The sequence below is a fragment of the Peromyscus maniculatus genome, chromosome 3 (genome assembly GCF_049852395.1).
Source record: "Peromyscus maniculatus bairdii isolate BWxNUB_F1_BW_parent chromosome 3, HU_Pman_BW_mat_3.1, whole genome shotgun sequence".
NCBI classification, from domain to species: Eukaryota; Metazoa; Chordata; class Mammalia; order Rodentia; family Cricetidae; genus Peromyscus; species Peromyscus maniculatus.
Window position 1 is genome coordinate 144447165 of NC_134854.1, and position 16721 is coordinate 144463885.

General features: G+C 43.6%; 1 protein-coding gene and 1 long non-coding RNA gene across 2 annotated transcripts in view; one reads left to right on the plus strand and one right to left on the minus strand.

The window, feature by feature from the left end:
- LOC143272501 (murinoglobulin-1-like) overlaps window positions 1–16721 on the plus strand; it is a 70793-nt gene that overhangs the window by 19098 nt on the left and 34974 nt on the right. Inside the window, exons 9-14 of the mRNA XM_076567877.1 lie at window positions 112–226; window positions 386–495; window positions 1377–1538; window positions 7798–8025; window positions 8209–8272; window positions 12086–12234. Of these exons, the coding sequence (XP_076423992.1) occupies window positions 112–226; window positions 386–495; window positions 1377–1538; window positions 7798–8025; window positions 8209–8272; window positions 12086–12234 (828 nt within the window). The remainder of the gene's footprint in view (window positions 1–111; window positions 227–385; window positions 496–1376; window positions 1539–7797; window positions 8026–8208; window positions 8273–12085; window positions 12235–16721) is intronic.
- On the minus strand, window positions 12889–16401 carry LOC143272506 (uncharacterized). Its single transcript, XR_013050140.1, has 2 exons — window positions 13540–16401; window positions 12889–13359 (listed from the first exon to the last, which is right to left on the minus strand). It is a non-coding gene; the product is annotated as an uncharacterized LOC143272506 (long non-coding RNA).

Sequence of the window (16721 nt, forward strand, 5' to 3'; positions counted from 1 at the left end):
TGTTCAGCACTAAGCACTCATTTTTCTCAAAGAAGTCCTCATATGTGGGTTTGAGTTGACCATCAATCTGAACAGTGTGCCATGTTACCTTATTTTTATCCTGTATAACAGCTAGACAACAATGGCTGCATCACACAAGAAGAAAACATCGCTGTGTTTCCTTTAAAGAAAAAACATAAAGCCCAGCGTCTCTTTGTGAATGCAAAGGTTATAGAAGAAGGGACAGGTATGTGAGTAACCTGAGAATATGGAAAAAGAAGCTGTGATAATTCTCACCTGTTTATGTCAGTGGTGGTTTGAACAGTACAGAAAAAGGATGTAGAAAACAAGCAATTCTTCAATAACTGTCTTGGGCTTTCAATGTTGTTGCTAATTTCTTTTCCAGGATTCGAGTTCATGGGATCTGGAACAACTAAAATTAAAAGAACCACAACCAAACTCATATTTGTGAAAGTGGATTCACACTTTAAACGTGGGATTCCATTCATAGTGAAAGTAAGGTACTTTTTGATTCATAAGTGGTTGGGCTGTATTGTGATACCTCAACCTAGGCCATTCTGCTCAGTGTTAAACTTGTCTAATATCAGTGGTTCCAGTACAAGAATTTAGCATAGTGGTATAATATGTTATCAAGTTACAATGTTATAAGTTATTAAGAAGCCCCAAACCTGGGCTGGAGAGATGGCTCAGAGGTTAAGAGCACTGGACGCTCTACCAGAGGTCCTGAGTTCAATTCCCAGCAACCACATGGTGGCTCACAACCATCTGTAATGAGATCTGGTGCCCTCTTCTGGCCTGCAGGCAGAACTCACTGTGTACATAATAAATAAATAAATCTTTTTAAAAAATCAAAAATAAAAAACCAAAAAAAAAAAATTAAAAAAAAGAATCCCCAAACCTAAAGCATAAGGAGGAAATTTTTTATTTATGACTACTGTCCTTGAAAACCTTAAACCCCAAAATGTCACTGTTTCAACAATGAAGCAAGATATGCTACATATTCATAACCTACCCCACTCTCCATTAGCCTCAGAGACCTAACTAGATTTTATTTTGCCTGTGTCAGTGCATCGGCCTCCCTTACTTCACACAGTGAATTCTTCAATGGTTTCTTATGAATAGCAGCTAAGTATCAAGCATCTATCATGGAGTCATTTCAAGAATATGACACCTTCAGCCTCTGGCTTTCACAGCACAGCCAGTCCTACTGGTGTAGATCTTAAAGTGTTAGATGTTTGTAAAAATAATTTTTTCCATGCTTAATTAGTTGGTGCATCCTTTTGTGATATTTATATAATATTGAAACAAGTTATTCTCTTCTATTCTATATAGTATCATCATACCTATGCTATACTTTTCTTCTTTGTTCAATTTAGGTCCGCCTAGTGGATATCAAAGGAGCTCCCATGCCGAATGAGCAAATCTTCATCAAAGCACATGAACTTGACTACACCAATGTTACTACCACTGATCAGCATGGCCTGGCAGAGTTCTCCATCAACACCACGAACATCGAGGGGTCTTCCCTTGCTATCAAAGTAAGTCAGAAATGAGGGCATAAGACACATGGTGAAGCTTTCTATCAGCTTGAACTCAATAATGTGTAGCTTGATGAAAAATATTCCCATGCCACATTTTCTTATTTTAGGGCAAAACATAAAAGGTTTCTGATCAGTGATAAAGGTATGAGCAAAGGGCTAGATAAATAAGTGCACACATTATGAATACATTCCTTTTAATACAATATTTTTCATAGTCTGTCTTATTTTTTTTGTCTTCTATATATCTCAAGTCAGGGCCTTCAAACAAAAATGATTAAAAATATGTTTTTATCTATTCAGTCAAGGATAGGTGCTGTGTATTCTCAAATTCATTATCCAAATATGCTGTGCCCATTTTCTCAAACAAGAAACAGTTAATTGTGTAACTGAATATGATTGATGCTACACTAGTTCCTGCTTTAAGCAGGCATACACAGAGAGAGAGGGGGTGGGGGAGGTTCCTCTGATGTAAGGAGAAACTCAACCAGTCAGAAGATAGGTTTAGCTGGCGAGATCACACGTAGTTCACACTGTCATTACTTAACAGACCCCACACGAGCACATACATAGGCTCAGTGACCAGAAGTCAGCCCTGCAGTGCTTCTGACATTGTCTTAGCTCAGCTGGTGGCTCAGGCTGGGACTCACTCTTCTGATGTCCATCTGCCTTGCTCTTCTGATGGATGTCTACCTTGATCTGCTTGACTCAGTCTCAGATGGAACAAGTCACATCACTGCCCTCTCTTCTCCTTGTATTTCTGGTGGATCCTCGAAATAAGGCCTTAGGAAAGATTCATCTCTTCCTAAGTCAGGAGAATTAGTTTTCCTTTATTCTTTCCTGGTTTTACTTCAGACTTTTCTTCCTTCTCACCCTCTTGCCCACCCCACTTCTTCTTTCCCCCTCCTCCTCAGAGTTTGTTGTTTCTGTTTGATTTTAATTAGCATAGAAAGTAACAGGTTTCACTATGTATTTTTATGTATTTTTTCTTGACCCTCCTCCTCAATTATCTCTCCAATGCCCCCCCAACTCCTACACTTCTGCCCCAGTAGTCTTCTTTCCATTCACATCACATACTTCAGACTTCTAGTGTGTTGTTCCTGGATTTTATTTCTCAGACTTTGGCCCCCTTTCCTTTCTCTCTGACCTTGCTTCTTTTTTCCTTTCCCCAGACTCCCTTTTTGCTACTTTAGCAATGAAATTTATCTCTATTTCTTTTTGCATTTAAAAAATTTTTATTGATTCTTTGTGGATGTCACATCATGTAACCCAATCATCACCTCATCCCCTTGCTTTTGCCTTCAGTCTTGCCACCACCCTTCCCCCCAAAAAAAACACCAAAAAAACCCAAAAATTTAAAAGAAAAATAAAAACAAACAAAAAACAAAACAGAAAAAAACTTTTTAAATCAGTGTGGAAGCTGTAGTGTGGCCCAGTGAGTCACACCGTATAACCTTTAATCCATACATCTTTACTTGTAAGTGTTCACTTCAATGCATCATTATCTGGTTCGAGGCTTCTGGCTTCTGCTACACATTCAATACCGGGCCCTCACTGGGACTCCTCTTGGAGATCCTATTGTCTCCTTGTGTCATGGAGAGCCTGCAGCTTTGGCTCTGCCAGTCTCAACCCTTCACGTGCCCCAGCAGCTCATAGATGAGGTAGATGTTGGGGTGGCTACCTCATAGTCCTGGCTCTGCGCCTGGATGGCAGCCTGGTTGGTCAGCCCACCAGCTTTCCTTCACTATCCCTACCTAGATGAACTCTCCAGGACTTTTTCAGCTAGCTCAGTCAGTGTAGCAGACAGCAAACATCAGGGCCAATTCCCCGGCTCTCATGCCCTTGTGTTTAGTTCACCCACACTCACACCACCAGGGCCAGCTCTGCTGCTTTGCTCATGCAAGGTGCAGGGCCTGCTCTCCAGATTGCTGCACTATGTGAGGGACAGGGCTAGTCTTGCATTCTCATGTCCCTGAGGCCGACACTCCTGCCTGCCATAGGTGGCAGGGGTTGCGCATATTTCCCTCATCTTGCCCTACACAACATATGAGTGTAGATGTAACGGTCTTATTAAATGAGAAACACAGAGCCAAATGCAGAGTTAAAAGCCCAAAAGGTCAGAGCAATAGCTAAGAGCTGAGACTTAAAACCACATTCTAACCCTTTGCTGCCTCTGCTGTCTTTCCCCTGAGAAAGAGAGCTACTTCCTGTGTATCTGTCTTTTTATTGACTTTCTGTTCTGCATTCTCATTGATTGTAAACCCAACCACATGACCTCCTCATCACTGACTGTCTGTACAGACCTCCAGGTCTTCTATAGTTGGTATTGAGATTAAAGGCGTGTGTCTCCATGCTGGTCGTGTCCTTGAACACACAGAGATCTGCCTGTCATGTGATCAGGATTAAGGGCATGTGCTACCACTGCCAGACTTCTGCTATGGCTTGCTATTAGCTCTGACCCCCAGGCAACTTTATTTATTAACATACAAATAAAATCACATTTCAGCACAAATAAAATATCCCCATATATGAGAGAGAGTATCACTAACTGGAAAGCCAGCATCTAGCATCCTAGATTATGAAAAAAAAAAATCACACAAACACAAACACAGCGAGAGCTAGACTTTTCTGAGGGTTATAATTTTCTATCTGAGGGGTATTAGGGAGACTTCACATGTTCTGTTGGCTACTTTCTCTTTTACTTCATCTTAAAAAATCCTCTCTGTGAACAATCTATCTAAATACAGCTACATTCTTTACATACAGCTATATGTCTCTCTTTACATACATACATCTCTCTCCTGCACAGCCCTATATTTCTATACAGTTACATCTTTTTTTTCAATAGCTCCACATCTCTCTTCTGTATACATTTCTTCTCTCTACTCCACTATATTCCTTCATACACTACTATATCATTCACTCACTCTCTCACTCACCCACTCACTCTCCTCTACACACACATTTCTGCCCTACATACACACCTCTGTCACTTCTTACATTTCTCACACTTCTCTCCTTACACACTCTGCTCCATCTCCCCCCACTTCTACCTCTGCACATTAAGCTACATTTCTATTTCAACACACACACACACACACACACACACACACACACACACACACACCTCAACAGTCAAACTCTGGACAATTATATGTTACATTTCCTAGGTCCAACATATTCTCATAACACATGATAAATCACACAGTTTCTCTCAGGCTAGAGATGTCATATTGACAGGTCAGTGGGTAATGCTCATAGTGTGAGTGGTCAGGAATCCCAGACAGAAAATGACATTGAAATTCAGGACTTAACAATGACATTTATTTGGCTGAACCCTGAGTTCTGCAACATAAAGTGAAGTTGGGAGTACGTGCAGAAAGTCAATTGCTGCAGGAAAGTTATGTTTTAATAGTATTAGCCTGACTTTGGTTTAACAGACACTTGGGGACTTGTCCCTGTGTATTCTCTGCAGGGGCAGCTAGTCTGTTTTGAATTTGTTCTGAGGGCTAAAATTAGATGTCTTTGTGACTGAGAATACTGTTACTTTCCTATGTCAGTTATGAAACTATCCTAGTATTATTTCTATTCATCAGATTAATATAGCTTAAACAGAAATCATCTTCCTGACCATCCACAGCTATGTGTGTGCCTGAAGATGGAATATATACATGAGATAAACACACAAGCAGTGGGAAAACATCCATAGCAGTTTTTAGGGAAGGAATGTAGTGTCACATGAGAGAACTTACAGACAGAAACAACTGATTGTTGTTTACAGTCAGTGATGGCTTTGCCGGGTGGGGCTCCCCATCAGAGAGTTATTCATCTCGTGGGTCGATCTGTTGAATACTAGTTGTCACCTGCTGTATACTTCCATGGCCTCTGGTAAAGCCATTGCTACCAGCAGCTCTCAGCAGGAGGGGCCAGGAGCAGTTCTCCTGCTCTTTAGTCCATAGACCTGGCTCATCCCTGCACCCCTGCCAACAGAGTCAGATCTAGTGTGGTGCCAGGGCTACGTACAAGGCCCACTCTGCCAAATGCTGTGGCTAGTGATGGGCAGGACCAGCTCTCCCACTCTCATGACCCTGGGACCAGCTTTTCTTGCCTGCAGTAGGTGGTAAGGGGTAAGTGATGAAGGGCAGGTGGAAATCATTCCCTTCCCCATGCCACCATTTGACAGAGCATGAGGCTAGCTCTCCCACTCTGACACCTTCAGGGCCAGATCACCCATACCCTCACCAGCAGGGAGAGCTCTACTGTAAGCCCTGGGGAGGTACAAGGCCCACTCTCCTGAGTGCTGCAGTCAGTCAGCGCCAGGGCCAGTTCTCCCTAGGGCTGTAGCCGAGGAGGGGCTGGACCAATTGTGTGCAAGCCTATCCTCACTGCTATCAATGATAACAGGAGCCATGGACATCAACTCAGACTGTGGCTGCAGCAGGGCCACAGGTCCAGACATGACTCTTAGCAACAGCCCAGGTCCAGACAACAAACACCATGGCCCAAGGTGGCAGCAAGGGTTACTCAGATCTGTATGGCCCAATCAGAGGCTCAGTTCTTGAACATTAACATGTCCCTAGGTGGTGGCCCAGACTCCTGATGTCTACAAGGCCCTTGGTGGCAATACAGGCCACATATAGCAATACAGACCCCAGCTGCACTTGGACTGGGGACCCAGGCATGGTCCTTGGCAGCATCCTGGGCCCAGATGTCACCATGACCCCAGTTTGCAAAACAGATCACTCAGGTCATCTTGGATTCAGAGACCATGTGGCCCTCAAAAACCACATGGCCCCAGGTGTGGGCCCAGATCCTGGGCATCTGCGTAGCCTTTGATGACAATAGGAGCCTCAGGCATCAGCTCAGACCCTGGCTGTGACAGGGCCACAGACCAAGACATGGCCCTGGCCACAGCTCGAGTATGTACAATGCCCTGGCCCTGTATGCCAACACATGTCACTCAGGTCTGTATGGGCATGGCATCAACACAGCCCTTGGACACCAAAATGACCATAGGTAGAAGCCCAGATCTGGGTGTCAGTGTGATCTTTCTTAGCAACATGGGCCGTGGACACCAGCACAGATTCAGCTACGGTAGGACCATGGACACAGATATGGTCCTTGGCAACAGCCTGGACCCAGATGTCATCTAGGCCCTAGTTAGCATTGCAGATCACCCTGATGAGCACAGACACAGTGGCAACATGGCCCTCAAACACCAACATGTCTCCAGGTGGCAGCCCACACCCCGGTATCAACTCAGCCTTGGATGGTAACAGGAGCCCTGGACATCAACACAGACCCTGGCTGTGTTAGGGTCTTGGGCCCAGACATAGCCCATGGCCAGTTTGGGTCCCGATGATACCATGGCCTCGGGTGGCAGTACAAGCCACACAGGTCTGTATGGCCCTGGCAACAGCTTGACCTTCAAAGACCAACATGAGCTCAGGTGTTAGCCCAGACTGTAGGGCTCTGCATGGTCCTTTGGGGCAACAGGAGCCACAGACAGCAACTCAGAGTCAGGCCACAGCAGGGACAAGGGCCCAGACGTGGCCCCCAACAGCAGTCTGTCTCAAACATCACCATAGTCCTGAGTAGTAGCACAGGCCTCTTAGATTGGCATGGCCCCTGTGGGGCCACATCCCTTGGATGTGGACATGGTCACAGGTGATGGGCCAGGCTTGGGTCATCCACAGGACCTTTAGTGATCACAGGAGCCATGGACATCAATACAGACCACCAAGGCTCAGGGCCATGGACCAATTTCATGGCCCTTGACAGCAGCTCTGGCTAGGACAACACCACGGTCCTGTGTGGCAAGCAGGCCATCTACATTAGCTCTTTCCTCACCACCCTCTTCAAATCTACCTCTCTGTGTAGCACATGGCTCATTCTGCCTCTCTCTCTCTCTCTCTCTCTCTCTCTCTCTCTCTCTCTCTCTCTCTCATTTCCCCACCTTGTATTCACTCACTATAATGGTGGCACCAGATAAGCTCATGGTTGATTTCTTCCTGCCCCAAGTCTAGATGCCTGGGGTGGACCTGTGACTGTCCTCAGTGAGACCACCAGACCTAGAAGTGCCAAGAGGCTCCTCTCTCTATTTTTTAACCTAAGTGTTTAACTTCAGTGTATTTTCCTCATTCTATTTGTTGGAAATGGGGGTATAGTGTACCACTATTTTTAATTGTTTTGTATTATATTCATATATCCACTTTGCTTTGGTGTTGATGACTAATGACAAAATTTATTGTTTCTCCAGGTCTACCACAAAGAGGAAAATTCATGCATGCATCATCCTTGTACAGCAGAAGAGCACGCAGAGATACATCATATGGCTCACAGTGTGTACTCCTTCAGCAGGAGCTACGTCCACCTGGAGACAGAGGCCGGCATCTTGCCCTGCAGTCAGAATCACATGGTTCAGGCACATTTTATTCTGCAGGGGCCAGTCTTGAGAGTAATGGGAGAGCTTATCTTCTATTACCTGGTGAGTTCTACCTCCATGTTGAGAACTACAAAGAATCCTTTCAAGTCCTGACCATGTCTCTCCTTCTGACATGTTGGGTTCTAGGCTGGGTATTTCTGTCTGGGTCTGAAACAATAGATTTGTCAATTAGAAGAAAGCTTTGTAAAATATAGATGTAAGCTTGGAAAATGCTTTCTATTTTAGGTCATGGCCAAAGGCAGCATTATCCAGACTGGAAGCCACACTCACCACATGGAGCCAGGAGAATGTGAGTGTTTCCCACCCAGTAACACATCTCCAACTGAATTCCCCCATATACTCACCAGTGTGATCTCACCACTGAGCAACTAAGGATGCCATGATGGTTGTGTGTCACCATAAACACACTCTACAGCAGAAAGTCAAGGTTCTGTCATCTAATGTAGGTTATCCATCATACCATGACCTTCAGGATGGAAAAGTCTCAGACTCCCAAACTGGGTACCGTTCAACACGGTAAATTTTCTATTCTGAAGATGTAACACCTGAAAACACAAAGTACTCCAAAGTACACCCCAAGTGAGAAATCTATGCATTCACACACAGATTATCACCAACAAGGTAAAATGTGTTACCTTAGTGTCCATCAAAAAAAAGTATGGAAGGTTTAAGCCTTGGACTTTAAACTATTCTAGGTACACCAATTTTATTCATTTGCTTCATCTTTATTTTTTAAGTGTGTGTGTGTGTGTGTGTGTGTGTGTGTGTGTGTGTGTGTGTGTGTGTGTGTTTGTGCATATCAGTGCATGTGCCCTCAAAGTTATAGGCATCAGGTCCCCTGAAGTTAAAGACAGAGTTCAGAGCAGCCTGATGTGGGTGTTGGGAATCAAATTTGGTCCTCTACAAGAGCCTCAAGTGATCTTAACTTTTGAGCTATCTCTCCAGTCCTTTGGTTTCATCTTTATTTATTCTTTGAAAATTACATATATTTATACAATACATTTTTAATATATTTATTTATTTCACAACCTGACTGAAGTTTCTCCTCCCTCCTCTCCTCCCATCCACTCCTCTGTATCTGCTCATCAGGCCTCTCATGGGTATCTAAAAAAAGCATTGCATATCAGATTGTGGTAAGACTAAGCACCTTCCCTTGTATTTAGGCTGGGCAAGGAAATCCAGCATGAGGAGTAGATTCCCAAGAGCCAGCCAAAGTATTAGGGACAGCACCTGTTCACATTGTTAGGAGTCCCACAACTAGACCAATCTACATAACTCTCACATATGTGCAGACGGCCTAGGTCATTTCCACGTAGGCTCCCTGGTTATTGATCCAGACTCTGTGAGTTCCTATGAGCCAGGTTAGTTGATTCTGTGGGTTGTGTTCTTGTGATGTCCTTGAGTCCTCTGGCTCGTACAATCCTTCCTCCCCCTCTTCAATGGGATTCCCCAAAGCTCAGCCTAGTGTTCCGCTGTGGGTCTCTGCATCAGTTCCCATCAGTTACTGGATGAAGACTCTCTGATGACAATTGGGGTAGTGACCAGTCGGATTACAGGAGATGGCCAGTTCCGGCTACATATCCACTATGGCTAGGAGTCTTAGCTGAGGTCATCCTTGTAGAATCCTGGGAGTTTCCCTGGCACCAGGTTTGTACCTGACCCCAAAATGTGCCCCCTCTCCAGTCATCTCTTTCAGTACTCCTTCCTCCGTCCACCCCTCAACAAGATCCCCCAAGTTCTCATCCCCACCCTTAAGATCTCTTCTATTTCCCCTTCCCAGGGAAATCCATGCATCCCATCCCCCTTTGGACCCTCCTTGTCACCTGACCTCTCTGAGTCTGTGGATTGTAGCATGGTTATCCTATACTTTTTGGTTAAATATCCACTTATGAGTTAACACATTCCATATTTATCTTTCTGGGTCTGGGTTTTCTCACTCAGGATGACTTTTTTCTAGTTCCATTCATTTACCTTCAAATTTCCTGATTTCATTGTTTTTAACAGCTGAGTAATACTCATTGTGTAAATGTACCACATTTTCTTTATCCATTCTTTGGTTGATTGGCATCTAGGTTGTTTCCAGGTCTAGCTATTACAAATAAAGCTGTTATGAACATAGTTGAGCAAGTATCCTTGTGGTATGATTGAGCATCATTTGGGTATATACCCAAGAGTAATATAACTGGGTCCTGAGGTAGATCAATTCGCAGTTTTCTGAACCACCATATTGATTTTCAAAGTGGCTGTACAAGTTTGCACTCCCACCAGCAATGGAGGAGTCTTGCTCCATATCCTCTCCAGCATAAGATGTCATTTGTGGTTTTGATCTTAGCCAGTCTGACAGGTTATAAGATGGAATCTCAAAGTCGTTTTGATTTACATTTCCTTGATGCCTAAGAATGTTGAACAATTAAGTGGTTCTTTGCCATTTGCAATTCTTCTGTTAAGAATTCTCTATTTATATCTGTACCCCATTTTTAGTTGAATTATTTGTTTGTTTGTTTGGGTTTTTTTGTTTTTTTTGTTTTTTTATGTCTAGTTTCTTGAGTTCTTTATATATTTTGGAGATCTGCCCTCTGTTGGATGTGGATTTGATGAAGATATTTTCGCATTATATAGGTGACCATTTGGCCCTATTAATAGTGTCCTTTGCCTTACAGACGCTTTTCAGTTTCATGATATCCCATTTATTATTTTTGATCTTAGTGTAGATACTAATGGTGTTCTATTCAGGAAGTATCTCCTGTGCCAATGTGTTCAATGTTACTTCCAACTTTTTCTATCAGGTTCAGTATAACTGGATTTATGTTGAGGTTTTGATCCACTTGGACTTGAGTTTTATGCATACTTATAGATATCAGTCTGTTTGCGTTCTTCTACATGCCAATACCCAGTTATGCCAACATCATAAGATGTGGTTGAAGATGCTTTCTTTTTTCCATGTACAAAGCATATCAATCATACACACTGCTCATAAATTTCCTCCAGCTCCTCCCTGACAACATCCACCAGGCCCCTTCCCTACTTCTTTTTGAAGGGCTTGATGTTGCAAAGGTCTTGGGCAGGAATCATAAGGAATGACTTAAGGAATGAAATCACTCTGTCATATCCTGATGACAATGCTCAGTTCTACTTGGCTCAACTGTCACTCTCTTAATGGGGCCCCTTCCACCTGCTCCTATTAAAATCCCAAGTTACCACTGGATCCCAGTATTCTCAGTATTCATCTTCTTGCCATCCTTTCCTTCCCAAAGAGCACTTACCACATGCAGAAATATTTTCTACAATTTACCTATTTATTATCCATTTCTCGTCATTTCAATATCAACTGCATAAAGCACATAAATTTGAATATGTAGTTTCACAGAAATCTTCCAAGTGATTTCTAGAAATGGTAGGTACTTGTTAGATGCTCAACAAACTTACTGAAGAAGGGCTTCCTTGTCATTGACCAATTACACAAATTATTTATCAATTTAATAAAATATCCAGTTGGTTCTTCTACAAACACTAAATGGGAATCATAGCATCCATTTTGAGAAGGTTTATGAATTTCCTCAGGTTCACCAGAGACAATAACAGAGACTTCTAAAATTGCATAATTTTTTCTATAAAAATGTAAATACTGTGAGCATTTCATTAACTATAAAGATATACTTATTACTTTCAAATGTAGCATGCTCCTCTGAGATAATCATCAGTTGTCAGCTCCCTGAGTACCAGATTGTCATGTGTATTTTTCTTCCTCTTATCTAAACAATAAATGAAACATTAGTCAAGTTTGCTTCATCCATTTTTATAACAGGAGTATTTAACAGATGCTGTTTGGGATGTTAAGATGTAAAAGAGATAACAGGTTAGTATATGATTAGCTATAAATAAGCAATATAGCTTTCCATGGTGAACACCTTGGTCGAAGGTATCTTGCTGTGAGCATCCCATACCCTCCTGACATCATTAGCATACAAACAATTAACCACAGAACAGCCCAGATGTAAGAATGTCTTCCACATACAGACTGTCCACCAGACCCCTGTGTTTAGTTATTTGGGTTTTCCTGTCAATATTCTGACCCATAACTGTCTCTTCCTTTTCCCTCCAGCTCCAGTGAAAGGCAACTTTGCCCTGGAGATCCCCGTGGACTTCAGCATGGCTCCTGAGGCTAAAGTACTCATCTATGCCATCTTGCCTGATGGAGAAATGATTGCAGATTCTGCAAAACTTGAAATTGAAAAGTGTCTTCTCAACAAAGTGAGTGATTTATTTCTGAAAATTTCTATTTGAAAAGAGAAAAAATGGCTTAAGGATACAGCTTTCAGGTACACTAACCCTGGCAATTGGTGTGTGCCTCAGTGGCAGAAATATAAACAGTACCAGAGTGCCAGATTTCTGTTCACAAACCCCCAGAATGGCTGGAGGGTGACAAGAAAGAAAGCAAGGAAGTGGAGCAGGAGAGGGAACTGAGTGATTAATAACTGGCTAACGAGTCCCAAGTCCTGTAACTTCAAAATCATTATAGTTATGCCATGTGCACGTGCACATGAGTGCACACATGTGGGGGAAAGAGAACCATGTTCACATGTCTGTCTCCTCCAACATGAGTCCAGGAGATCAAGGTCAGGTCATGAGGTCAACAGCAGGTGCCTTTACCCACTGAGCAATCTCATAGTCCCTAATGTCACATCACTTTATGCAAGACCAGTAATAGAATCCAGGCCTATCAATGGTTAGTGTATTTAGTTTCCCTCCAAATTTTCATTATGATTTTTCTATGTGTGTGATAAGGACATAGAGCCTTGTTGTTATTAAATGTTATGATACAATGGTAAGCATTGCATCTCAGACTGAAAGGTATCCTGGCAGCTGGAAGCCAAGGAATACCACAAAGTCACACCACACAACAAATTTCACACAAATGATTTATTGAGAAGGAAAAAAACCAGGAAAGTGGCTGCCTCTGCTTGAGCAAGAAACGGCAACACACTGAACAGGATAGAGTGCTTACATAGAGCTTCTTGGGAAGAGGGTGGAACTTTTCAGAGTGGAGATTGGTGGGATTTCATGTCCAGAGATTGGGCTTTTTGCTCTGCAGGGTGGGGGCAGGGTCCAGCAGTTTGGGCAGTTAAAATATTCTGTGGGTTGAACTTGGCAGTTAGAGGTCCTCGGTGGAGGGGCCTGGCCACTTGTGTGGCTCAAGGGGCTTACATTCCCCCCTTTTTTGTTTATTATTGATAAACAATCAGGTCACAGTTAAGGGGACAATGTTATTATTAGAGTACTTCCTGTTGAATCACGGTATTGAGGTTCTTTGGGCAGTCTTGATCTTCATCATCAGGATGTAACCGCGTGCTGCAGGTCTCTGGCTCCAAAGCACCCCTGTAACGGTAACTGGTTAAAAGTCTGGTTAGTGCTGAAGAAATCTAGACAAGAAGTTTATAAGGCAGGGTGCAACTATCAGGATTAAGAAAAGAAGGAAAAGGGGTGAGAAGGGTAGCATCCAGCTTCATATTGGACTATCAGTGATCCACTGGCCAGAGGCATCAAGCTGTTTCTTACTTTTTGAAGTTCTGTCTGAAGTTGTTGGATCTCATCTTTTATAGGACTGCTAAGGGCAGCCTACATCTGGCCAACATCGACAGTGGTCTCTAGTTTGACCATAGAGAAAGAAGGAATAGGAGACAGGTGTATTAGAAGTTGATTTATGTGTCATAGGGATAAGTATCTCCTTTTGGCAACTTGCTAGTGAGCAGTCTCCAGACCCCACCATGCAAGTGGTCTGGTTGAACCATTAAGGATAGATTTAACAACAGCATAGAGGGGAAAGAAATCTGAAACACTTTCCATCATCCTAAGTCACTTTCTTATACCTTCAGAACTTTGATGTACATGCCTTAAATCACTTTCTTATACCTTCAGAACTTTGATGTACATGCCTTAAATCACTTTCTTATACCTTCAGAACTTTCATGTACATGCCTTAAATCACTTTCTTATACCTTCAGAATTTTGATGTACATGCCTTAAATCATTCTTATACCTCCAGAACTTTCATTTACATGACACCTTAAAACATTTTCTTACACTCTCAGAACTTTCATTTACATAACACTTTCTTAGACTTTTAAAACTTACTTAAGCTTTCGCATCCTCAGACAACACTTTCTTAGACCCTCCGAACTTAAGTTATCCTCAGTGCTTAAGATTTCACATTCTCAGACCTTTGTAACACTTGTATGCTCCTGTATGAGTACATGAAGGTGCAGCTTTAATACCTTATTAAACAAGCATGGTTTTTTAAATTCTATTATAAACCCTGCTTTTATGATTTTTGTTTTCAGGGCAGGAATTATCACACAAGAATAGAGAAAACATGCACAGGTGATAAGCCCCAGGGAAGGAGAGATGGATAGGGGAGCATAGGGGACGGACTCAGCCTTTGACAGCCTGACATAGAGTAATTTATTGACCCTATCAGGACGGGCTGTTGATTAGAAATGAGGGTCTCTAGGATGATAAGCATCCATCATATGTAAGAGCTATTCCCGGTAGGTGTAGGTAAGAAGAAATAGAGAAGAATGCAAGTTTCGATATAAGAGAATTTTGGATCATTTCTTTGTGCAGTGGCAGAAGTTGCTATCATTGAAAATTGAGAATGCTGGTTTTGGCCGTTTGAACTGTACTAAGGCTAGAGAGAAGCTTTAATAAAATTAGAGTCTGGGGAGGAAGAGGGGAATGGTCGCAAAGTGAACTGCACTTGAGGGAGTTTCCATCAGCTCCAAGTGGGAGCTGAGAGACAGGAGGGACTATGTCGCAGAGGCCCAGATGGGCTTAAAGGGGCTTGTGGGGGCTTCCCAGGCAGCTCCTAGGGGGAGGCGGCCAGAAAACAGAGAGAGTTCCAGCAGCTGCCCACATGGTGAGGCCCTGGAGGGTGTACCAGGCTCCAGGAGCCAGTGAGAGGACATTTACCACGTAGGTGAGGAGAGATGGATGGTTAGAGCAGGTGGAGGAGGAAGCAGCTGAAGAATTTGGAACCGAATATGTTGGGTAGCAGAAGCCAGCAGAAACAAATGGTCTATACACATCTTAAGAGTCAAATCAGCAACTTGAGTCATTTTGAAATGTTAAGACATGGAAACTATAGGGTGAAGGGGAACTACTGCTGAGCTGATAAGTCAGAGATCCTGAACTGAGTGATAGGTTCCATTGGTTTTTATAACTGCAAGTATGGGAATATTAAAGGAAGAAGTGGGGAGCAGAAGATTCTTTCTTAGGTCTTAAAAAAGGCTTTTTTCCAAAGCCCTGGGGCTTTGGAAAGAAAGTGGGTATTGAGCCTGGGTTATATATTTAGTGGGGTCTTGTAGTTGAATGATAAGGGCTGTGATTTTTGGCTATGGGGGGTTTTAGGTGTCCCATACCTAGGGATCTACCTGAGAGGTTGGAAGAGAAGAGGTGTGTCAGATCATGTGATTTGGAGGAGAAGGAGGAAGGGAATGGCTGGCCAGCTTGGGGTCAAGTGGATGGGGGAGCAAAAGAAATAGAGGCTCCCACTTTGGCTAGGAGGTCCTTTCCCAGCAAGAGGATGGGAAAGGTTGGCACCATTAGGAAGGAATGGGTAAGGGAAATACCCTTCAGGTGATGGGGTTTGGGGAGCCTGGTAAGGCTGTCTCCTTACTCCAACAACAGAAGAACAAGGAGAGGTGGGTCCCCAGAATTTCAACAGGACCAAAGAAATGGGCCCAGTGTCCAAAAGGAAGGAGATGAATCTCCTGGATACTATGATAACTACCTGAGGCTCCCTGTCAGAGATGGCGGTAGTCAGGCCAAGGGAGCCTGGGCCCACTCAGTCATTCATGGCCAGACCAAGGAGGTCAGATAAAGGGCAATCTGGGCTTGATGTCCCCATGCCGCAAGGGACATGGAGGCAATCAACACCCCAATGCCCTCCTTGATGGCACCTTGGACATGGGCTGGGTGGTTTACGAGGGTTCAGACAGGCCCAGGCCCAGTGACCCTCCTGACTACTTTTGAAACAAGGACACAGAGGTTCTCTAGCTTTAGGAGACCAGGGAGCCTGGGCTTTTGCTTCAGCCAGCTGAGAGGCCTTAGCCATCATCAGGTATTTTTGTTTTGGGCTTTTTCATCTCTCTCGTGGTGCAACTTGAAGGCCACGGTGAAGACTTCTGCCTGTGGAGTCAGGGATCCGCACTCTAGACATTTGAGTTTGACACTAATATCAGTGAAATTCTGGGAGAAGTAGGTCATAAGGAGTTACTTCCTATCTGGGGTCTCAGCAGCCAACCAAACAGGATTGGGAGCTTATGTAGAGCTTCTTGGGAAGGGGGTGGAACTTTTCAGGGTTGAACTTTCCAGGGTGAACATTGGTGGGATTTCATGTCCAGAGATTGGGCTCTTTGCTCTGCAGGGTGGGGGCAGGATCCAGCAGTTAGGGCAGTTAGAGGATTCTGTGAGTGGAACCTGGCAGTTAGAAGTGCTGGGGGGAGGGGCCTGGCCACTCCTGTGGCCCAGGGGCTTACAACAACACTGTTAAATGTGTGCTGAATCATAGATCCCAGCACTCATGTAAAAAGCCAGGCATGACTGGTGGCTTCTACAACCCCACTGCTGTGGAGGCCAGAGGCAGGAGAATTGCTGGAACTTTCCACCGGCCAGTTTAGCTCCAACTCCACGAGAGACAGTCTCAAGTCTATAAGATAGAGAGTGAGAGCAGGACACACACA